This window comes from Pristis pectinata, chromosome 6 (genome assembly GCF_009764475.1).
Source record: "Pristis pectinata isolate sPriPec2 chromosome 6, sPriPec2.1.pri, whole genome shotgun sequence".
Classification (NCBI taxonomy): Eukaryota; Metazoa; Chordata; class Chondrichthyes; order Rhinopristiformes; family Pristidae; genus Pristis; species Pristis pectinata.
This window is the reverse complement of record NC_067410.1, coordinates 25,929,147-25,942,825: the sequence shown is the minus strand read 5'-3', so window position 1 is coordinate 25,942,825 and position 13,679 is coordinate 25,929,147. Positions and strand designations below refer to the sequence as shown.

The 13,679-nt window shown below is 40.4% G+C and overlaps 1 protein-coding gene and 1 long non-coding RNA gene across 2 annotated transcripts in view; one reads left to right on the top strand and one right to left on the bottom strand.

Moving 5' to 3' along the window:
• Positions 1-13,679, bottom strand: part of slmapa (sarcolemma associated protein a) — a 157,362-nt gene that overhangs the window by 53,124 nt on the left and 90,559 nt on the right. The window contains 1 exon segment of the mRNA XM_052017577.1: positions 4,451-4,510. Within this exon segment, the coding sequence (XP_051873537.1) occupies positions 4,451-4,510 (60 nt within the window).
• LOC127571306 (uncharacterized) overlaps positions 1-13,679 on the top strand; it is a 56,264-nt gene that overhangs the window by 2,920 nt on the left and 39,665 nt on the right. The gene's annotated exons all lie outside the window — the stretch shown is intronic.

Below are 13,679 nucleotides of genomic sequence, written 5' to 3'. Positions count from 1 at the left end.
CTGTAAATATACTAACAAGCCAGAGTTGAGTAGATGATATGACTATTTAACCTTATGCAGCTCAATTGTTATCACATAATATCCTAATAAGGAAAGAATATAACTCATTCTTCACAATCTCAGCATATTTATATTTAAGTCAGAATATGAGTACTGGTTAGTCTGTAATTATTACATAAGTATATTTTCCAATGAGGAGAAAAAACATTTTAGTGTACAATTTTTACATTATATCCTGCAGGAACACAAAATATAAATGCCGATAATTTATCAGGAAATGGTTAAAGGTAAATCACATTTAACTAATTTGATGGCTGGTTGGAGGTTCGTGTGATTAATGTCCTGAATATAGACTTTCAAATATTGCACATAATAGATCTGTAAAGAAAATTAAGGCCTAGGAAGCAATTATACTATAACAGTTTCATAAAAAATATCAAATACACTTTGAGATGTAATATTTAATAGACAACAGCAGAAAAATCTTATGATTTTATCATTCAATATATTATTGCATTATACTTGGTACAAAATAACAATATTGTAACATTTCTTCAATCAATCATAAAGGAGGGTAACAAGTTTCATTTTGTGCAGCAAAAACTTTTTTGTAAAGTATTATGTACCAATTCCTGAAAAATTGCAATTAATCCTGGGAACATTGCTGTCATCAAGACAATGAAGGTATCACACTATATACAATCCCAAATGTCAATGGAGCCTTGACAAGCCCCTAATATACTGGTTTTCATAAACTGCAATAACAATGTTCAGTTACACTGGTATGATATTTTGACATCAAGTGCCATAAACATCATCCGTCAGCTTCAACATAAACATCAATCCCCTCAAAGCAAAATGAAAAACTCTGAATCCTCAAAAGATCTTGCATTTTAACAGTTTAGACTAATGGACCATATTATGTATGTTACCAAACCTTACTACCTTCTGCCAAATCTACCTATCCTGGCTTTTATTCTCTACTCTCCAACAATTCTTCAAAATACATCTACCCTGTTGACCACCAACCTCAGCTACAATGCTGACAAATCCAAATATATGCTTGGAGCTTCTGTGTTTCGTTGTTACAATGATCAAGCTATTTTCAGCTGCTTGAACTGCTCTCATCCTTCTCTCAGATCACAACGCTAACCTTTTCTTCAAACTTGCTCAAACTCTGAAGTCAGCCCTTTGGTTTCTCAAGGTAATGCTTGGGCTTACCTTGTTCACGAGACCCACCCAATTCCCACACACTGCTGTCCATCAAGCTTCCCTTCCTGACACCAATGCTTGCAGGTATTGTAAATAGTTCCTTTTCTTCAGGCACTGCCTGTCCTACTTTCAAAACTACTCTCATCACACTTCTTTAAAAACCACCCTCAAATCTTCAGTCCTTGAAAACTAGCCTCTACCTCTAAAAGATATTGGAAGTATCATTCCCTTCCAAATCCAGACTTGGCTTTCCTATCAAATTTGTTTTCTTGCCATAAAACCCAAATGGTACCAACCAGTCACAGACAACTGACCAATAGGCATTATTTCTCCTTGATCTCTCAGCAAGCTATATGGTCATTCACACTATATACAATCCCAAATGTCAATAGTCAAAATTATGAGGATGATTGGAGAAACTTCAGTTCTCAGAGGAAGTATCTGAGATGTGATCTTCCAGAAGTGCATAAAAATAGTCAAGGGAATAGAAGTGGGTTATTGCAGTATATTACTTTTGTGATGTAATGTCAAGAATGACGATATGTATTCAGCACAGTAAAAGATAACTTAAGGACTGATGCCAGAATAGTTGTCACACAAAATAATGACAAACATACAAATAAACTTACAAAATTCTTGATTAAGACAATATATTAACTTTCTAAAAAAAACCAATTAGGAAGTAAATTGGGGACTGTTCAGATGAATTAACAGGAGTTTTATTCTCTCTTATTCCAAACTGGTTAAAATTCATTACTGCCCAACAAACAATCTGCTGGAGGAACTCAGCAAGTTGAGCAGCTTCTCTGGGAAACAATTGTCGAAATTTTGGGTTGAAATTCTGCATCGGGACTGAGAGTGGAGAGGGGAAATAGCTAGTATAAAGAGGAGAGGAGAGGAGAGGATAGGGGGAGGGGTGGGATAGGGGCCAAACCCGATTGGTGGACTGACAGGGAGAAGGGGTGTTGAAGGATGATGGGCAGATCTAGCCAGTTAGGGGAGGGGGAAGGGTGGAGTAGGGAGACATGATATAAGGAGGCAGACAAAAGAATAGGATGATGAAGCCACAAGGGGGGGTGGGAAGGGTGAAGGTGGAGACTGATGCTGGTGGGTGATAAGCAGAAACACAAAGGTAGCCAGTCTGATCAGTAATCAGATAAGAATCTGATAAGTAAGGAAGGTGAGAGGTGAAAGGTAGAAGGAGCCAGGACCAAATGGAAAATGAGGGAAACTGTGTGGGGAGTAGGTGGATGGAACCAGGAAGGGGAAATATTATATATATATAATAGAAAGATAGAGAAATAGAGAAAGAGAGAGAGAGAGAGACACACACACACACACACACACACACACACACACACACAGAGTTACAGATTACCCAAAATTGGAAAACTGAATGTTCATACCATTTAGTTGTAGACTACCCAGGTGGAATATGGGTTTTGTTCCTCTAGTTTGCGTTGGACCTCACCCTCGCAGTGGAGCAGGCCAAGGATGGGCAGGTTGGTGTGGGAATGGGAAGGGGAATTGAAATGGCATGCAACTGGGAGCTCAGGATGGCCATTGCAGACAGAGTGCCAGTGCCCTGTCAATTGGCCGCCTAGTCTGTGCTTGGTCTTGCTGATGCAGAGGAGGTCACATCACGAGCACCAAATGCAGTAGACGAGGTTGGAGGAGGTACATGTGGATCTTTGGCTCACCTGGAAGGAGGTGAGGGAGGTGGTGTATGGACAAGTGTTACACCTCCTGCAGTTGTGGGTAAAGTGCCAGGGGTCGGGAAGGGGTGAGTGGGGAGGGCCAAGCAGATCAGGGAGTCACGGAGAGAGTGGTCCCTGCGGAAGGTGGAGATGGGTGGGGAGAAGAAGGTGTGGCAAATAGTGGGATCTGCCAGCTGCAACGAGGCCCCACCACCAGCCACTTCTTCTCCTCCCCATCCCTTTCCATCTTCCATACACCACTCCCTCCATGACACCCTGGTCCACTCATCCCTCCCTGACCCCTGGCACTGTCCCCTGCAACTGCAGGAGGTGCAACCCTTGTCCATCTGCCCCCTCCCTCATTACCATCCAGGGATCTAAACAGCCCTGCTGGGTGAGGAATAGATTCACGTGCACCTCCTCTGACCTTGTCCACTACTTTCGATGTTCTCGATGTGGCCTCCTCTACATCAGCGAGACCAAGTGCAGATGGGATGACCAATTCGCAGAGCACCTATGCTTGTCCGCAATGGCTATTCGAAGCTCCCAGTTGCATGCCATTTCAATTCCCCCTCCCATTCCCACATGTGCCTGTCCATCCTTGGCCTCTTCTACTGGCAGGGTGAGGCCAATGCAGACTAGAGGAAAAACACCTCATATTTCACCTGGTTCCCAATGGTGTGAACACTGAATTTTCCAGTTTTAAGTAACGGTCTCACCTCTGCCTCCGCCTCTGTCTCCCCCCCGCCCCCCCACTTCTCCCTCTCTCCTTCCAATCTTCCTCCAGTCCCCCTACTTTGGTTCCCTTTCCCAAGCCCCCTCCAACCCTTTCCCATCACCCATTTCCGTCAACCTGTCCCTCTCAGTTCCATCCATCTGCGACCCACACATTAACAACGGCCTCCCCCATCTGGTCCTGGTTCCTTCTTTCTTTCACTTCTCCCCCAGTGATTCCCATTATCACCTTCCTTATCAGATTCCAGCACTGGCAGCCTTTGTGTGCCTGCTTATCGCCCTCCAGCAACCACCTCCACCTTCACCCTCCCCACTCCCACCCTGGCTTCATCTTTCTCCTTTCTTTTTTAATCTGCCTCCTTTTACCATGACTCTCCACTCCATTTGCTCCATCTGTCCCACATCCTTCAAAACCCCCTCCCCCATCAGTCCCCCAATCACCTCTGGCCTCGGACTCACCACTCCCCCTCTCCTCTTTATTCTGACTATTTCCCCTCTCCACTCAGTCCTGATTCAGGGTTTCAATCCAAAACGTTAACAATTCCTTCCCCACCACCTCCACCTCCACCCTCCCCCCAAAAAGATGTTCCTTGACGCACTGAGTTCCTCCAGCAGATTGTTTCTTACTCTGGATTCCAGTACCTGCAGTCTCTTGTGTCTCTATTACTGTGTTTCTGTGAATTTCACACTACCTTTTGAAAGATAACTCAAACCCCAATATAAAATGATGAAGTTAAAATGCTATGTCAATAATCTGCTCATTTTGAAAGCCCTATAAGACATGAAATGCACTGAACATGACAAACCTTTCAACATTTTAGCTTCTTCCTTGACATTGGTATGATGGTCTTCTGCTATAAGGGTGGCTGTTTAAAAAAGAGATCAATATTATATGGTGCTAAATGGGGCAGTGCATGAGTGCAGAAAAATAATTCAATCCACCATAAGCCAGAGTTTAGACAGACAATACTTTGTGGTCTCACCTCAGGTCCTTTTTATCTCCTTCTGCAAAGGAAAGTCTGTTTAAAAGTTCATTTTAAAAGGGTGTTCTGATAAATAGAATAGAATGCAGTGCAGAACAAATGGAAATGAACTACATCTTAAAAAAATGATTACAATATAAATCATTATCAAAATTAGCAGATGAAATATATATGATTTATACTGTAATCCATTTTTTCAGGACCACTGAGATTGCAGCACATAGGCTCATTGTTCAAATATTTAAACTGAGGAAGATAATTCAACCACCTAAGCTTGTGAAACTAATGGCTATTTTCATGGAGCAAGCAAATCTAGACTTGTTTTCACACCCATCCACGTTATTTCATATATTTATAATTTTAAATAATCATAAGATATCAGTCTCAAGTCATTTTTGTTGAAGCATTTCATGTTCTAATCACTTCTGCACAAAAGTAAGTAAATCTAAGTTTCTCCTTTCTTCTAAGACCACGTTCACAACAATGGATTTAATAACTTTGGGAATGATCTCATAAAAGATCTGAATTAGTTTACAAATTTCTATTAGATCACCAACTAAACTAATCTGTTCAACTGAAAACATGCCAAATTTGAGTACTTACCTTTATAATCACAACCTCTCACTTCTGGTACAATTTTAATAAATCTTCAGCCTATATTTGCCATTGCACAATTTGTATCCTGGATTAGGAGACCTACAACTGCACATAATAGTACTGCAATGTGGTCAAACCTATGTCCTTTACAGTTGATTCATGCGTTGCTCTGAATGCTAATTGGTGTAGTCTTAGATTCATAACTGCCAAGAGAGTTTAAAAATCAGCTGCGGTTATAATTAAATTTTGAGTTCTGCTGCCTTAACTGTTAACAAAAACTATGATTGAAGTTCTAACGTACACACCTAAGTTTCAAAAAATTCATTGTTGTAAATCATGGCATGCATGTTTAGATCTGTTCTGCAGACACTAATGCTTTCTCGCCATGGTCATTGTTGACATAAATCAGAGGAGGAACGTACCACATTTGCACAGGCAACGAGCACTGCCAACAACATCAATAAAGTGTTGGCTAATTCTGGCCACTGTGCTAAATCTATAACATCTGGATTTGTAGGAGTGGAGTGAGCACGTACTGCATGAACAGATTCTACAGAACCTCTTGATCTTTCTGTGCAAAACTGTTGAAGATTGAGACATAAACATCAAAGGCTCTGGAAAATTGCTCCTTATGCACATGGTAAATCAACCGCATATTAATCAGAAACAAATATTCTCCCTGAAATTACTCTGCCTCAAGTAAGCTTCCTGTTGTTGAAAACCACTTGATAAACACTGAATGGGAAAAAAAACACTCAAAAGAGCCTTCAAACTTTTGATAAGTGCTGAATGATTGGGAGTTTAGCAGACCACAGGTTGCAGGTCAATGATCACTTCAGTTAGTTTAGTTGAAGTTTAGTTTTAATTGAAATTCATAAATATGGGATAAACCTGGTGAACATTGGCTGTTTTACTTTTTGGTGCCTTAGGTGATTCAGAGGAATGGCATTTTGACACAAACTTAAGCTGGAAAAATACAACGTACTTTTCTTCTTCAGAAATGATTAAGTGTTAAAACTAAAAAAAGTCAAGTCCTAATTATACTTAATCCATGCTCAGGTGCCAGTCTATTCCTTTACCCCTCATATAATTATTGAGCCTTCCCTTGAGTAAATCTGTGCTAATTACATCAACTTTTCCACATGGCAACAAATTCCACATTCTATCTATACCTGGGAAAGAGGTTTCCCCTTAACTCTTTATTAATGACTATCTTATATTTACAATCTTTAGCTTAGGACTCCACAAAAACTGGAAACGTTTTGTCTCCTTTCAAAAATCTTTATAAGGTATCTATGAGGAAACTCAGCAAGTTTCTTTTTTCTGGAGAAAAGAAGCCGTAGCTGTTCAATCATTTTAGTTAATTATAATCCCTTCGTTCTCACATCATCTTTGTAAATCATTCTGCATCTTCTTGAGGCTTCTCTATCCTTTCCTTTTCTAGATATACAACACAAATTCTGTGTTGTATAACTGTGGTCTTTAATAGTGTAGCATAACTTCTTAGAATTGTTCACTGAAAGATTCTAATTTTTTCCAAGGACAATTCCAGTTTCAATAGTCTCTTTGCATAACTAGAGCGTAGCATTCCATAAGATCTCTTCTGTACCCTTTATGGCCTTGATGTCATTGTTCAAATGTGGTTTCTATAAAGAATTCAATAGCCTATCTTATGTCTGACCAGTGCCTTACAAGGGTCATGATCTCCTTGTATCTGTACTCTAAGCCTCTAGTTTTGAAACCATGGATCCCAAAAGTTTTATGAATAACTGCCTCACAATTCTGATACTTCCAAAGCTTTCTGTGCACTTACCGAGGTATCCTCTTCATTGTTTCTATATTTCTGAGTTTTGTCTATACTTGCAGATTGCATTATTTACAATCTTTGAATGATTCACTCTATTTCTAAGTCTATTTCATTAATATCTAATAAGAACCCCAATACTGACCTTTGGTAAACATCACTGTGTCCTTACATCCAACATGAAAACAACAGTTAATCATTAATCTCCTATTTCTGTCTTTTCTAAAAAAAAGCAGTCTTATATTCATATTGTCACTGTTGTTTTAATCTTTCCAATTTAATTTTGGTATGTTCCTCAATTCTCCCTAGGACCCTACCATTCAAGGTGCATGTCCTAGCCTGATTAGTGCTCCTAAAATGCATCACTCACATTTATCTGGATTAAACTCCGTCTGCCATTTCTTAGCCAATTTCTCCAACATATCCATATCACCCTGTTGCCAAAGACTACCCTCCACATTGTCAACAACTCCACCAATCTTTGTGTCAACTGATCATGCCTCTTACATCCACATCCAAATCATTCACTTGTATTACAGACAAGGGCCTGAGCACCAACCCCTGTGGAATACAATTGGTCACAAAAACAACTCATTCTCTGGCCCCTAATGTCAAGCCAATTTTGGATTCAATTTACCAAGTTGTCCTGGATCCCATAGGTTCTAACCTTTTGGATCAGTCTCCTATGTGGGACCTTGTCAAAGGCATTACTGAAGTCCATGTAAACCACATCCACTTCACCACCCTCATCAATACAATGTTACCTCTTCAAAATAAAATCAGTTGTATTGGTCAGACAGGATCTGCCCTTGACAAAGCCATGCTGGCTATCTCTGATTAGCCCCAGGCTTTTGAAGTGATCATTAATTCTATCCCTCAGAACTTTATCCAATACAATGTACTCCCAGGTTACAGCAGTTCAGGTAATAGAAATTCGCACTTATAGAATTCATAAATTACCATAAAAAATACAGGACAAAAGTTTGTCCTTATGGAATTTATGTGAAAAATAAATACAAAATGTACACAGAGAACTGAACTAGTTTACCAAGGACAATAATTGCAGCTGCCAGTTCACAGGGGCAGGCAATTTAAGGGAGTTGCTTTGGAAACTGACAAGGCAACCTCTTGTATTGATACTTGTGCAATGATACTTTAATCAAACAATATAACATCCATTTCCAGTTAATTAAAACAACACTGCTTTCAATACAATCAGAATCCCCTCATCTATAGACTGTGCAGCTGTGGGGCATTACTATTGACAGAAAAACTTCCTGTGGGAAAGCAGCTCCACCTATAACATGGGATTCAATGGGGGATAAAAGGGTTTGCATTATACAAAATTGCAATACAGGTGCTTTTCTAGGAACGTATCCCCTCTAATAATGCAGGGGTACACTGTAACTTCCTGACTAATGTTAGGCTCACAGGTCTGTACTTATAAGGCTTTTCCCCCCTGCCCTTCTTGAAAAAGGGGACAACATTTGCTGTCTCCAGTTATCTAGTGCCTCACTTGTGGCCAGCGAAGATGTAAAATTGTCAGTCAGAATCCCAGCAATCTCTTCCCTTACCTCCATGACAGCCTAGGATAAATCTCATCCAGTCCTGGGGATTTATCCACCTTTAAGCCTGCTAAGGCACTGAGTACTCCCCTTTATTTATGGAGATTTGCACTGAATTCCACCTACCCCTTCGCTGAATCCTCCAACTTTTGTCTTCTTTGTGACCAATGAAAAGTATTCAAATAGGACCTCATCCATACCTTCTGGCACAATACACAGATTGCCCCTTATCCCTAATGGACCCTACTCTTCCCCTGGTTATTGTTTTATCCTTAATTTATCTTATGAAATGCCTTTAGATTTATCCTAATCATGTCCACCAATAATATTTTGTGACCCCTCTTTGCCTTCCTAATTTCCCTTATATGTCCCACCCTACACTCAGGGTAGTGTCATAGAGCTTGGAAACAGGCCCTTCGGGCCAACTTGTCCATGCCGACCAAGCTGCCACCTAAACTAGTCCCATTTGCCCATATTTGGCCCATATCCCTCTGAACCTTTCCCATCCACGTACTTATCCAAATGTCTTTTAAGTGCTGTTAATTGTCTTTTAAATATTATTACTAAAGAGTACTTTTTGAACTCTTGACAGGTCCTCCCGTCTTTAGTTCTCTATACCTGCCACATGCTTCCTTTTTTCTCATTATCTAACCCTCAATATCCCTCGACATGCAGAGTTCCCTGTACTTGTTCCTGTAAAAGTGAAAGCCAAAGGTAACATGTTCGCCTGGAACTTTGGCTATTTCTCTTTGAATGTTTCAAACTGTGCCAATGCAAATTTACCTGCGAGTAGATGCTCCCACTCTATTTTTGCCAGGTCCTGAATTATTTTAATGAAATTGGCCTTTCCCCAATTTGAGACCTTTATTCCTAGTCCATCCCTGTCTTTTCCCACAACCACTCTGTCATTATCTCCAAAATGCTCTCCCACCAACAATCCCTCCACTTGACTGGCTATATTCCCTAAGCTAAAGTCCACTCACATTCTTTCCCTTGTTGTTTTATCTACATACTGTACAAAAAATCTGTCCTTGATTAAATCTCATAAATTCTGCCTCTCCCCCGCGCACCCCACCCACCCCCATGCCTTTTAGGCTAGAGAAATCCGCTTGTTCAATCCAGTGCACAATATTCTTCTCGTGAATGGTCCCAGGGCTTGCCAATTCTATATTGCTAATCTACTCTTTGCAAACTATCAAACTTACTCCAAACAGGCATCCCCTCCACTGCTCAAATATCCTGAAATCCCTGTCCTAGTTCTTACAGACAACTACCTTCTAATGTTGTAATATGCTACTACTGCTATCCAAAACAGATTTATCATAAAAACACACTTGCCAAATCCTTCATTACTTCTGCTGACCTTGAATCCTATGTTTTTGCCTTAAGGTTAGAAGATTGTGGGTTCAAAACCAAGGGCTTGAGTACATTACCCAGGTTGACATTTCATTGCAGTATTGAGGGAAAGCTGATTAATCAGAGGTGGAACCTTTTGGATGAGACATGAAACTGAAGTCCTGATTACCCTATCAGATAAATGTAAAAGATTCCATAAGTTCAAGAAAAGAACAAAGAGTCTTCGACCTGAAACACTATCCGTTTCTTATTTCACAGAAGGTGCCCCTTTTACTGAGTATTTCCAGTATTTTCTGTTTATACTTCAGATTTTCAGCATCTGCAGTCTTTTAGCTATCATTTAATCACTGTTGGCTGTGGAGCTTTATTATCAGCAAAACTGGACATTGCATTTCCTGCAAATCCAACTGAATCTATACGAAGAAAGATGCTCTTTGGGTGTAGTTTTGAGGTGCCCCGAGCTGTGAAGGGAGCTACATTGTATGTAAAAAAAGGAACTTGGATTACTCTTAACAATTTCTTCGCTGCTGCATTACAAGATCACAAGACAAGGGAGCAGAAGTAGGCCATTCGGCCCATCAAGTCTGCTCCCCGACTATTTAGATATCTATCTATCTCTTCCTTAAGCGCCTCCAATGATCTGGCCTCCACTGCTGTACGTGGCAAGGAATTCCACAAATTCACCACCCTCTGGCTAAAGAAATTTCTCCTCATCTGTTTTAAACCTGTACCCTCTAATTCTAAGATTGTGCCCTCTGGTCCTGGACTCACCCACCAAGGGAAACAGCTTAGCCACATCTACTCTGTCCAGTCCTTTCAACATTTTAAATGTCTCTATGAGGTCCCCTCTCATTCTTCTGTACAAGAGCCGACAAACGCTCATCATAAGTAAGCCCTTTCATTCCGGGAATCATCCTCGTAAATCTCCTCTGAACCCTCTCCAACATCAGCATATCTTTCCTAAGATATGGGGCCCAAGACTGTGCACAGTATTCCAAATGAGGCCTCACTAGTGCCCTGTGCAGCTTCATCAACACTTCCTTACTTTTATACACTATACCTCTCGAAATGAATGCCAACATAGCTTTCGCTTTCTTTACCACCGATCCGACCTGGTGGTTAACCTTTAAGGTATCCTGCACGAGTACCCTCAAGTCCCTTTGTACTTACTTACTTTGAATTTTCTCTCCTTCTAGATAATAATCTGCCCGTTTATTTCTGTTTCCAAAGTGTACAACTGCACACTTCTCAACATTGAATCTCATCTGCCATTTCCTTGCCCATTCTCCTAAACTATCTAGGTCCCTCTGCAACCCTCCTGTCTCCTCAATACTCCCTACTCCTCAATCTATCTTGGTGTCATCCGCAAACTTAGCCGCAAAACCATTTACTCCATCATCCAAATCGTTAACGTACAAGGTAAAAATAAGCGGCCCCAACACTGACCTCTGCGGAACACCACTAGTAACCGGTAGCCAACCAGAACGAGATCCTTTTATTCCCACCCTTTGCTTCCTGCCAACCAGCCAATGCTCCACCCATTCTGTTATCCTACCTGTAATTCTATGACCTCTCATCTTATTAATCAGTCTCTTATGTGGCACCTTGACGAAGGCCTTTTGAAAGTCTAAATACACAACATCTACTGCCTCTCCCTTATCCACCCTACCTGTGATTTCTTCAAAAAACTCCAATAGGTTGGTCAGGCAGGATCTTCCCTTCACAAAACTATGTTGGCTAGGACCTATCTTGCCTTGCACCTCTAGGTATTCCATAACCCCATCCTTGAGGATCTATTCCAATAACTTTCCCACCACTGATGTCAGACTAATAGGTCTGTAATTTCCTTTATGCTGCCTCCCACCCTTCTTATACAGTGGAACTACATTTGCGACCCTCCAGTCCTCAGGAACCATGCCGGAGTCTATTGATTCCTGGAAAATTATCACCAATGCCTCTGCTATCTCTAAAGCCACCTCCTTCAGAACCCGGGGATGCACCTCATCCGGTCCAGGAGACTTATCAGTCTTTAGCCCATTTAGTTTTCCTAGCACCTTCTCTCTAGTAATCTTAAATGAACTCAGTTCCATTCCGTGAGACCCCTGACTAATCGGTATATTGCTGATGTCCTCCACAGTGAAGACCGATGCAAAATACTCATTTAGTTCTTCTGCCATCTCTTTATCATCCATTATAATCTCTCCCGCACCATTATCAATTGGTCCTATATCAACCCATATCTGTCTTTTACTTCTTATATATTTAAAAAAACTCTTAGTATCTTTTCGAATGTTATCTGCCAACTTCCTTTCATAATTCATCTTTTCTTTCCTAACGACCTCCTCAGTTTCTTTCAGCAGGTTTTTAAAAGTTTCCCAGTCTTCTGTTTTCCCACTAATTTTTGCTTCCTTGTATGCCCTCCCTTTTGCTTTTATTTTCGCCTTCACCTCTCTCGTTATCCACATTTGTGCCTTTTTTCCATTCAAAACCTTTTTTCTTGGAATATATTTACCCTGCATTTTCCTTATTACTTGTAGAAATTCCTTCCATTTCTGCTCCGCCGTCCCTCCAGCTAGCTTACTCTTCCAATCAATTTGGGCCAACTCCTCTCTCATACCACTGTAATTCCCTTTGCTCCACTGAAATATCGATACACCAGTTATATAACTCAATCATATTGTGATCACTAGTTCCCAATGATTCCTTTACCTTTAGTTCCCTAATCACCTCCGGTTCATTACACAGCACCCAATCCAAAACAGCCGATCCCCTGGTGGGTTCATCAACAAGTTACTCCAAAAAACCGTCCCGTAGACATTCCACAAACAATATTGTTTATAGAATTTGGCAAGATTAGATAGTTAAACAAACTTTGGACATTAAGTCTGTATTTACAATATCCAAACAAAAATACACATTGTTAAAGAGTTTGGGTCCAAAAAGATCAGATTTGCTGCAAAGCAATGGTCCTAATAACGTATTGTACCTAACACGGCATACAGCAGTACCTCTTGAAACTCAAGAGGAGAAAAGTATTAAATTACAGTGATTTGCAGATCTAACCCTGGAAGCCCCTTAACAGATGACAACTCCCAAAAGAGCTAACTAATGAAAAAGCAAATAATTAACTCTTTGTTCATATTGCAAATCAGCTGGTATCCAGTAACAGCTCTCAGAATGCTCTTCACAGTCTGATTAAAATTTTAACGCTTCACAAGTGGTTCAAGTGGAAAGATACATCTCAGACTTGCCTGTCCAGATTTAATCCATAACATGTGCATGATTATATTAGATATACTGTTACAATTGGCTCAACTTCCCTATGCTATTGCAGTTGAAACTGGAACTTACAAGTGACTACTGCTCCTTATTGCTAACAATATCCTTGTGTGTGAATGCAACAGTCTTGACTTCCTCATGAAATAGAGTGTGATTGCAGAGAAAGAACAAGCACTTGGTACTTGAGACCTCTGCTATCAAGGGAACATCTATTATGTCACTGCCATTGAGAAAAGGGCAACATTGCATGGAGCCTAAATTGTTGCCAACTGGAATTTTAAGGCTCAGTACTTCCAAAACAGCTCAATTATATCTGCAAGTAAAATGCCACTGTGCCAATAGACACAACCAATAATTATTAAATCTACCTAGGCCAACATTTCTGCATATGATGCAAAGATTTTTTTGTCATGCATATAGCAGATGGAATTCTATAGACATTTAATGAGTT